The sequence below is a fragment of the Papio anubis genome, chromosome 7 (assembly GCF_008728515.1).
Source record: "Papio anubis isolate 15944 chromosome 7, Panubis1.0, whole genome shotgun sequence".
Lineage (NCBI taxonomy): Eukaryota > Metazoa > Chordata > Mammalia > Primates > Cercopithecidae > Papio > Papio anubis.
Window position 1 is genome coordinate 862187 of NC_044982.1, and position 10847 is coordinate 873033.

Sequence of the window (10847 nt, forward strand, 5' to 3'; positions counted from 1 at the left end):
GCTGGGAAGCGGGAGGGCCGACAGGGCAGCTTGGGGAAGGGAGGGATGCAGGGAGGGGAGGTGAGTGAAGAGGCCCCCCTCCCTTGGGTCCAGGATCCTCCTCTGGGATCCCTGGATCCCGCCCCCTCCAGGCTCTGGGAGGACAAGCAGGATGGGAGATTCTCTGCGGGATCCTCTCACAGTGGAATACCCCCACAGCGGCTCAGGCCAGACCCAAAAGCCCCTCAGTGAGCTCTCCGCTAGAGTCCTGGGACTGGGGGGCAGCCCCTCCCAGACAGGATGAACCCAGCACCCCGAGGAGGTCCTGCCAGGGGGAGCTCAGAGCCATGGAGGAGCAGGATATGGGGCCCCGATACAGGCACAGACCTCAGCTCCATCCAGGACCGCCCGGCCCCTGCCCTGGGAGGAACGCCTGTCTCCGGCCCCTGCAGGCAATTAGGCAGCTGGTCTCTGCCTCAGACGCCAATTCCAGACACCAGACAGACGGGCAGGCCCCCCAGAGCCAGTGTTGACGGATGCCCCTGTCCAGGCCAGCCAAGTCCAAGAGGCGCTGAGCCCAGCAAGGGAAGGCCCCCAAACAGACCAGGAGGTTTCTGAAGGTGTCTGTGTCACAGTGGGGTATAGCAGCAGCTACCACAATGACACTGGCCAGGACAGAAACCCCATCCCAAGTCAGCCGAAGGCAGAGAGAGCAGGCAAGACATGTTTAGGATCTGAGGCCACACCTGACACCCAGGCCAGTAGATGTCTGCCCTCCAGGGCGCTCTGCCCTGTTCGGTGTTCCTGAGAAAACAGGGGCAGCCTGAGGGGATCCAGGGCCAGGAGATGGGTCCCCTCTACCCCGAGGAGGAGCCAGGCAGCAACCCTAGTCCCCTTCCCATTGAGGCCGACCTGTCCAGAGAGGCCTGGACCCACCCCACACACCCAGGCAGAATGTGTGCAGGCCTCAGGTTCTGTGGGTGTGCCACTAGCTGGGGCTCCCGGCGCTCACCCCACACCTAAGGTGAGCCACAGCCTCCAGAGCCCCCACAGGAGACCCCGCCCAGCAGCCCAGCCCCCACCCAGGAGGCCCCAGAGCTCAGGGCACCTGGGGGGATTCTGAACAGCCCCGAGTCACGGTGGGTATAGTGGGAACTACAACCACTGTGAGAAAAGCTGCGTCCAAAACCGTCTCCCGGCCGCTGCTGGAGGCCCAACCAGAGGGGGAGCAGCCGCCTGAACCTACGACCTTCCCAGCCCTCGTGACCCCCAGCACCGGGAGCCCCACGGTGTCCCCACTGGATGGTGAGGATGGGGGCCGGGGGCCATCTGCACCTCCCAACATCACCCCTAGGCAGCACAGGCACAAACCCAAATCCAGAGCTGACACCTGAACACAGACACCCCAATACCCTGGAGGACCCCGGCCCTGGTGACTTCCCACTGGAATCCAACCCCATGTCCCTCTGGATCAAAGAGCCCACCCCGTCTCTGTCGCTCACTCAGGGCCTGCTGAGGGGCGAGCGCTTTGGGGAGGACTCAGCGCCGGGCTGACCTGGACCAGGCTGGGCCAGGTTGAGCTGGGCTGAGCCGAGCTGGGCTGAGCTGAGCTGGGATGATTTGGGTTGAGCTTAACTGACCTGGTCTGGGCTGGGCTGGGCTGGGCTGGGCTGAGTTTGCTTCAGCCAGTCCTGGCCAGCTGAGCTGGGATGGGCTGGGCTGAGCCAGGTTGTGCCCGGCTGAACTGAGCTGGGCTAAGCTGAGCTGGGCTGAGCTGAGCTGGGCTGGGCTGAGCTGGGCTGGCCAGCCTGAGCTGAGCTGGAAAGCTGGGGCTGAGCTGGGCTTGAGCTTAGCCAGCCAGCTGAGCTGGAGCTGAATCCGGGCCGGGCTGATGAGCTGAGGTGAGCTGACCTGGGCTGGGCTGGGCTGGGCTGGGCTGGGCTGACCTGACCTGGACTGGGCTGGGCTGAGCTGGGCTGAGCTGAGCTGAACTGGGCTGGGCTGAGCTGAGCTGAGGTGAGCTGAGCTGGGCTGAGCTGAGCTGAGCTGAGCTAAATTGGGCTGTGCTGGGCTGAACTGGACTGAGCTGTGCTGGGCTGAACTGGACTGAGCTGGGCTGGGCTGAGCTGGTCCAGGCTGGGCTGAACCGAGCTGGGTTGAGCCAAACTAGGCTGAGCTGGGATGAGCTGGGCTGAACTGGGCTGAACTGGGCTGGGTTGAACAGAACTGGGTTGAGCTGGGCTGGACTGGGCTGAGTTGATACCAGGCTGACCTGGGCTGAGCCGAGCTGGGTTGAGCTGAACCGGGCTGAGCTGGGCTGCGATGACCTGAGCTGAGCTGAGCTGAACTGAGCTGGGCTGAGCTGAGCTGGGTTGAGCCAAGTTAGGCTGGGCTGAGCTGAGCTGAGCTGAACTGAGCTGCGCTGAGCTGAGCTGGTCCGGGCTGGGCTGGACTGAGCTGGGCTGAGCTGGGCTGAGCTGGGCTGGGTTGAGTGCAGCTGGGCTGGGCTGAGTTGAGCCAGGTTGACCTGGGCTGAGCTCAGTTGGGTTGAGCCGAGCCGGGCTGGGCTAGGCCGCGCTGAGCCAGGCTAGGTTGAGCTGGGCTGGGCTGGGCTAAGCTACGCTGTGCTGAGCTGGGCTGAGCCGAGCTGGGTTGAGCGAGCTGGGCTGGGCTGAGCTGGGCTGAGCTGGGTTGAACTGTGCTGAGCTGGGCTGTGTTGAACTGTGCTTAACTGGGCTGGGCTATACTGGGCTTAGCTGGGCTGAGCTGAGATGGTCTTAGGTGGTCTGAGCTCAGCTAGGCTGGGCTGAGCTGGTCTGAGCTCATCTGAGTTGGGTTGAGCTGAGCTTGGCTTTGCTGAGCTGGGCTTGGCTGAGCTGGATTGAGCTGGCCTGGGCTGGGATGAACTGGAAGACATGGCACTGGGCCAGTCTTCATGATCTTGTCGGACACAGATGGATAGCCTCAGCTGAGTCTACACTGCGTTCCCCATCACATCCACCATCCCTATACTCACTCCCAGGCCTGGGTTGTCTGCCTGGGGAGACTTCAGGGCAGCTGGAGTGTGGCTGAGATGGGGGCAGCATAAGCTGGGTTAGAGGGACCAAGCTCTCTATTGGCTGCCTGCAGCGTGTGTGGCTCCAGGTTTCCCATTCAGATATGCAACCTGGGCCCTCCAGCTGCATGTGCTGGGAGCTGAGTGTGTGCAGCACCTACCTGCTGCTGCCTCAGGGGAAAGCAGGCCTGGTCCACCCAAACCTGAGCCCTCAGCCATTCTGAGCAGGGAGCCAGGGGCAGGCAGGCCTCAGAGTGCAGCAGGGCAGCCAACTGAATGGTGGCAGGGGCGGCTCCACCTGCTCCAGGAGACCCCAGGTCTGCCCAGGTGTTCAGCGCTGGGCCCGGCAGCAGGACGGGCTGAGGCCTGCAGCCCCGACAGCCTTGGACAAAGACCCGAGGCCTCGCCACGGCCCCACCACCCCTGTTAGCCATGATAATCTGGGCTTTGGAGAACTGCAGGTGGCCTTGGCTTTGGTGGGGCAGCCACAGTGGGACACAAGTAGAGGGGGCCACTCAGAACGCCACTCAGCACCGACAGGCAGGGCACAAGGAGGCAGCTCCTCACCCCTCCCTTTCTCTTTTGTCCTGCGGGTCCTCAGGGAGTGCATCCGCCCCAACCCTTTTCCCCCTCGTCTCCTGTGAGAATGCCCCGTTGGATACGAACAAAGTGGCCGTTGGCTGCCTCGCACAGGACTTCCTTCCCGACTCCATCACTTTCTCCTGGAAATTCAAGAACAACTCTGACATCAGCAAAGATGTCTGGGGCTTCCCATCAGTCCTGAGAGGGGGCAAGTACGCGGCCACCTCGCAGGTGCTGCTGGCTTCCAAGGACGTCATGCAGGGCACAGACGAACACGTGGTATGCAAAGTCCAGCACCCCAATGGCAACAAAGAACAGAACGTGCCTCTTCCAGGTGAGGGCGGGGCCCACCCACCAGGGGCAGAGAGGGAGCCAAAGGGGGCGGGAGTGGCGGGCACCGGGCTGATGCGTGTCCCTCACTGCAGTGGTTGCCGAGCAGCCTCCCAACGTGAGTGTCTTCGTCCCACCCCGAGACGGCTTCGTCGGCAACCCCCGCGAGTCCAAGCTCATCTGCCAGGCCACAGGTTTCAGCCCCCGGCAGATTGAGGTGTCCTGGCTGCGCGACGGGAAGCAGGTGGGGTCTGGCATCACCACGGGCCAGGTGGAGGCTGAAGCCAAAGAGTCTGGGCCCACGACCTTCAAGGTGACCAGCACACTGACCATCAGCGAGAGAGACTGGCTCAGCCAGAGCGTGTTCACCTGCCGCGTGGATCACAGGGGCCTGACCTTCCAGAAGAACGTGTCCTCCATATGTGACCCCAGTGAGTGACCTGTCCCCGAGGGCGGCACCCACCGACACACAGGGGTCCACCTGGGTCTGGCATTCACCACCCAGACGCAGCCATCTGCTCCCTGAGCCTTGGCTTCCCAGAGCGGCCAAGGGCAGGGGCTCGGCAGAGGCTGTTGCTACTCTTTGGGTGGGAACCATGCCTCCGCCCGCATCCACACCTGCCCCACCTCTGACTCCCTTCTCTTGACTTCAGATCCAGACATAGCCATCCGGGTCTTCGCCATCCCCCCATCCTTTGCCAGCATCTTCCTCACCAAGTCCACCAAGTTGACCTGCCTGGTCACAGACCTGGCCACCTACGACAGTGTGAGCATCTCCTGGACCCGCCAGAATGGCGAAACTCTGAAAACCCACACCAACATCTCCGAGAGCCACCCCAATGGCACCTTCAGCGCCGTGGGTGAGGCCAGCATCTGCGAGGACGACTGGAACTCCGGGGAGAGGTTCACGTGCACCGTGACCCACACGGACCTGCCCTCGCCGCTGAAGCAGACCATCTACAGGCCCAAGGGTAGGCCCCACTCTTGCCCCTCTTCCTGCACTCCCTGGGACCCTCCCTTGGCCTCTGGGGCATGGTGGAGAGCACCCCTCACTCCCCCGTTGTCTGGGCAACTGGGGAAAAGGGGACTTGCCCCCAGCCCACAGGCCGGTCCCCTCACTGCCCCGCCCTCACCACCATCTCTTCTCACAGGGGTGCCCATGCACAGGCCCGATGTCTACTTGCTGCCACCAGCCCGGGAGCAGCTGAACCTGCGGGAGTCGGCCACCATCACCTGCCTGGTGACGGGCTTCTCTCCCGCGGACATCTTCGTGCAGTGGATGCAGAGGGGGCAGCCTTTGTCCCCGGAGAAGTATGTGACCAGTGCCCCAATGCCTGAGCCCCAGGCCCCAGGCCGGTACTTCGCCCACAGCATCCTGACGGTGTCTGAAGAGGACTGGAACACGGGGGAGACCTACACCTGCGTCGTGGCCCATGAGGCCCTGCCCAACAGGGTCACCGAGAGGACCGTGGACAAGTCCACCGGTAAACCCACCCTGTACAACGTGTCCCTCGTCATGTCCGACACAGCTGGCACCTGCTACTGACCCTGCTGGCCTGCCCACAGGCTCAGGGCGGCCGGCCGCTCTGTGTGTGTGTGCACGCAAACTAACCGTGTCAACGGGGTGAGATGTTGCATCTTATAAAATTAGAAATAAAAAGATCCATTCAAAAGATACTGGTCCTGAGTGCACAATGCTCTAGCCTGCTGGGGTGGTGGCTGTGCTGCACCCACTCTGCGCCTCCCCTACACACCACCTTCCTCCATAGCCTCCACCCCTGCCTCACCCACCTGCGTGCCACAGTGGCTTCTAGAAACCCCTGAACTCCCTGCAGCTGCTCACAGCAGGCTGACCTCAGACTTGCCATTCCTCCTACTGCTTCCAGGAAGAAAGCTGAAAGCAAGGCCACACGTATACAGGCAGCACACAGGCATGTGTGGACACACATGGACAGACACGGATACACACAGACACATGGACACACAGAGATGTGCTAACCCGTGGGCACACACATACACAGACATGGACACACGCATACACAAACATACGTGGACACACATGTACAACCATGCACAGGCACACAAAGAGAACGCTAACTACAGGCACACACACATGGACACAGGGACGTATGCACACATGGACACATACATGTGCAGGACGTGCACACACACAGACACACTAGCACAGAGGCATACACACACACACATCCACACACAGGTGCATGCACACACACACGCACAGACACAAGTACATGGACACGTGCACACACACAGACACACCGACACAGACACGCAGGAGCACGTGCATACACTAACACGTGGACACACGCATGTCTACCCACAGGCACACAACAGACGGACACGTGCACACAGACATGCACACACCCACAGATACAACATGCGCACATGCTGGCCAGCCCCTGCCCGCATTCTCCCGGTGCCCTGTCATACACTCTGTCCCTGCAGCAGTTTGCTCTCCGTGCTATGCTGGCCCCGGGGCTTTGGGCCCAGGCTCTGCTTGTCCTTCTGTCTCTGCTTGGAGGTGCTGCCGTGGCACCCAGCTTGGACCCTACCTGGGGAGCAGCGGCCCCAGGGATAGCATGTGAACCCTGCTGAGGCCAGGCTCTGGATGAAGGCAGTAGATAGCCCCACACCCACCGGTGAGCAGAACCAGGGCCTGTGCCGTGTGCTGAGGGCAGGCAGTGACTAAGCATGGGCCCAGAGGGCAGGGTGGCTGCTCTGGCGGCTGCTCCTCTTACAGGAGGCCTCAGGAGATGAGCTGGAGCAAGTCTGCCCCTGCAAAGACCACCTGCTCCCCAGCCCACAGCAGGGAGCAGGCGAGGTCAGACAGCAGCAGCCCAGGAAGGACCGAGCCCAAGCAGGGAAGGCAGGGCCCAAGTGAGGTCTCCACACCCAACACACAGTGCTGTCCCTAACTGGGGAGTCCCCACCACACTCTTGGCCCTTTGGGGTCCTGGGCTCCAGGTGTCTCCAGGGGCCCATCTGTGCAGGGGATGCAGCCCCCCGAATGTCCTCATTCCACTGTGGATCTCAGATCTCCGTCTGCCCCCTGGGTCCTGGCAGGGTAGGACAAGTCTGCCAGGATGTCCCCACGCAGACTCTGCTCCAAAAGGGAGCTGGAGAGTCAGGGCCTTGGTGGGGGGGTGAAGATGGGGCACCCCCCAGCTTAGTCCTCCCACCTGCCCACCCCCACAGCACAAGGGCAGGGCCACACCCCCTGCTTCCCCCTCCAGGAGAGGGAGAGTGAGGACATGCTGGCCGCCGCTCCGCTAGGGCCCCAACCTCCGGCCCCCGCCTGTGTCTGTGTGCTGCATCCCCCACGCTCTCTCCGCCACTCCAGCGCTCCTGGGAAGAGACCTCAGGGTCCCAGCCCTGCCCAGCCTCGGCCTGTGCCCCCGCTGCATCAGGCTTTCAGGGACCCAGCCCAGGCCCTGAACAGTGCCCAAGCCCCCCTGCACTTGCTCTCCCTGCCCCCACCCCGGGTGCAGCACAGCCTAGGGGCCAAGGGTAGGCTTAGAGGATGGGCCCCAGGGGCAGGCTTTGCTGGGTGCCACCCCAGCCTGACCCTATTCCCCTGTGCTGTGTCTCCTGCAGAGGGGGAGGTGAGTGCTGACGAGGAGGGCTTTGAGAACCTGTGGGCCACTGCCTCCACCTTCATCGTCCTCTTCCTCTTGAGCCTCTTCTACAGTACCACTGTCACCTTGTTCAAGGTAGCACCGCTGTGGCACAGGGACGAGGGCACAGGGGGAGTGTGGGACCCGGGGAGCATGGAGCCCGGGGAGCAGCCTGGGCTGGACGTCTACCCCGGAGGCCCCCATACCACCCTGCTGGGTCACCTCTGCCCCAGCTCCCTTCCCAACCATGGGGAAAGCACTTCACCCTGTCTCTGTTGCCCGCAGGTGAAATGATCCCAACAGAAGAACATCGGAGACCAGAGACAGGAACTCAAAGGGGCGCTGCCTCCGGGTCTGGGGTCCCGGCCTGCGTGGCCTGTTGGCGCGTGTTTCTCTTCCCCGCCCGGCCTCCAGCTATGTGCTCTAACACAGGCTTCCTTCTAGAGAGGCAGGGGCGGGCTGGCGTGCGGACCACGACGGGGGCTCCACCCCACACCGCTTTGCTGTGTATACGCTTGTTGCCCTGAAATAAATATGCACATTTTATCCACGAAACTGCTTTCTCGTGAGGGTTTTTGTTTCTTTTTCAAAACTTTCATGCTTCTCAAGGGCATCTCAAAGGCAGCTGTGGAAAAGAGCGCTGGGTCAGCGCAGGGGGTTTCGAGGAAAGCCATGTGCCCAGGAAAGGGGCCGCAGGAGCAGGTGGTCCAGACTCAGACTCGGGGCATGCCCAGCCTGATGGAAGGAGGGCAACTGAGCAGGAGAGGACTCCAGGCCTGGTCCCCCAAGCACAGCCTGAATTGGGAGACTGGGGCTCAGGCCTCAGCGGCCTCTGTGTGTGCTCCACGAGCCTACAACTGCCCGGGTCACCTTGCCGCCATTCCTAGCAAGCCCAGATAGGTCTTGGCCTTGCCCCAAACCTTCGTGACGTCTGGTGCATGCCACCAGGATCCAGGAGGCATGGGCTGAGCCCTCGAGAGCAGGTGGCCCTGTCTGCACAGTGTGGGGGCCTCTTGCACCCCACAGAAGCACAGGGGTGGGTTGGCTGCAGCCACGCCCGTGGCAGGGGTGTGGAAGTTGGAGCAAAAATTTTGGGTGACACAGTGTCTTACTCCAATTGGGCGACTATCACAAAACACTATCGGCTGGGAAGCTTGAGCAATAGACATTTGCCTCCCACAGCTCTGGAGGCTGGAAGTCTAAGATCAAGGCACCGGCAACTTCAGCGTCTAGTGAAGGCCAGTTCCCGGCTCAGAGACGCACCTTCTCACTGCATTCTCATGCGGCAGAAGTGGGTGAAGGAGCTCTAGGGGTCTCTTTCATATGGGTGCTAAGCCCATCACGAGGGCCTCATCATTTCCCAGATGCTCAGGCTCCCAATGTTATCCCCTTGTGGGTGAGGACTGGGGGGCATGACTGTGTGGTCCTTAGGAACCATTAGGGAATACATGGTGGGGAGGGTAAGTCTCCACCATCTCCCTGAAGATGGGCAGGTGGTGGTCAGGCTTTGGGCAGTGCCAAAAAATGACTCCCCAGGTTGGTAGGAGCAGGATCAAAGAACAGGGGATTTTTTCAGAGATGGCAGCCAAGCAGAAGTTGGGGGCTCATGCCAGGAGGCTCACTTGGCTATGGTGCAGTCAGCCAGAGGTGACCCACAGTCCATGGCAAAGTCAAGGACAGCAGTGGTTGTGAGACCAGGCTGGAGTCAGGTGGTTGAGGGGAAAGGACCAGGCCGGAGGACTGGGCAGACCCCAAGGCCATAGAAGTGTCCAGGAGGAAGCATCCAGGATGGTGTCTTGGGAGGGCTCAAAAGCTGGGGGCCCAGAAGGAGGCCATTTCAGGTTCTGAGGAGCAGCCTGGCACTTGCTCTGAGCCAGCTGTCACGGACATCTGGGGGCTGCTGGGTACAACTTGTGTCCCTCCCACTGTGCTCTCCACAAGGACCTGCCTCGCCCTTGTGACCCTGCTGGATCCCCGAGTTGGCACCAGCCCTGCCCTCAGAGAGAATGTACAGGAGGCAGGTAGAGATGCACATGTGGGTCCCTGGGGAAATCCATCCTCCGGCCGTGGGCTCCCAGTTAGCTCCTAGCCTCCGGCTCCAGCTTCACCCCATATAGTTTACCATGGGCTCAACCTCCCATGCTGGGGGAGGACGGCGTGAGGGGTCCCACACTGCCCATGGCACACCCAGGGAGCTAGGGAGACTGCGCTGGGCTCGGGCAGGGAGGCCTCGTGCAGGCCGTGGGGCTGGCAGCTCAGAACAACACCCATATCCATTAGCTGTGGCCCTGGCAACACAGCACCCCAGACTGCGTGGCTGAAACAACAGAAGTTTATTCTGTCCCGCTTCTGGAGGCCGGGCATCTGGGATGGAGGCCTCGGTGAGGCTGACTCCTCTGTGTGACGGGAGACTCTGTCCCAGGCTCTCTCCTGGCTGCTGGGCGTTGCCGGCCGTCTCTGCCGCTCCTGGCTTGTGGAAGCAGCGCCATCTTCACAGGGCGTTCTCCCCACGTGCTGTCTGTGCCCAGATTCCCCCTTTTGATGGGGACAGTAGTGATATCAGATCAGAGGCTCGCCCTACTCCAGGGTGACCTCATCTGAACTTGATTGCACTTGCAAAGACTGTTTCCAAACAAGGTCACATTCTGAGGTCCTGGGGGTTAGGACTTCAACACACGAATTTATAGGGGAACACACTTTAACCCATGACACTTTGCCTCTGCTCCCCTCATAATCATGTCCTTCTCACATATAAAACTTCTGAATCCCATAGCAGCATCTCCAAGATGGCTAACCCCTTCTAGCACCAACTCTTAGTCCACAATCTCAGCTAAATATCACCTGCATCAAGTGTGGGAGAAACCCAGGGTGAGATTCATTCTGGGGTGAAATTCCTCTCCATCTGTGGACCTTTGTAACTGGACAAGAAGCTACCTGCTTCCAAAGTGCAATGATGGGACAGGCATAGGATAGACATTCCCATTCTGAAAGGTATACATCAAAAGGGAGTAATGAGCCATGGGTCCCAAGGAAGCCCAAAACCCAGCAAGGAAAACTGCATTAGATTTAAGACTCAAGGCTCATCCTCCTGGGTCAATGCTCCATCTTCCAGGTCCACTGGGGTGACCCCATGCTCTTGGCCCATGGTGGTCAGAGCCCCCACAGCCTCCTCATCCTTGGCTCTGATCTCAAAGTCACCCTTCCTTCATTGTGTCTGGTCTCCTTCCCCTTCCATCCAACCTGGCATTGTTTCTGCTGTTTTATAA

At 61.0% G+C, this 10847-nt stretch overlaps 1 protein-coding gene and 1 gene segment (V, D, J or C); one reads left to right on the forward strand and one right to left on the reverse strand.

Moving 5' to 3' along the window:
- Positions 1-1041, reverse strand: part of LOC116275918 — a 33145-nt gene extending 32104 nt beyond the window's left edge. The window contains exon 1 of the mRNA XM_031668999.1: positions 726-1041. The gene's annotated coding sequence lies outside the window, so the exon portion shown is untranslated. The remainder of the gene's footprint in view (positions 1-725) is intronic.
- Positions 1042-2664: 1623 nt separating this feature from the next.
- On the forward strand, positions 2665-8136 carry LOC101009666. The segment is given in 4 exon segments: positions 2665-3950; positions 4042-4377; positions 4600-4917; positions 5098-5623. Coding segments are annotated over 4 exon segments (1533 nt in total).
- The last annotated feature ends 2711 nt before the right edge of the window (positions 8137-10847 follow it).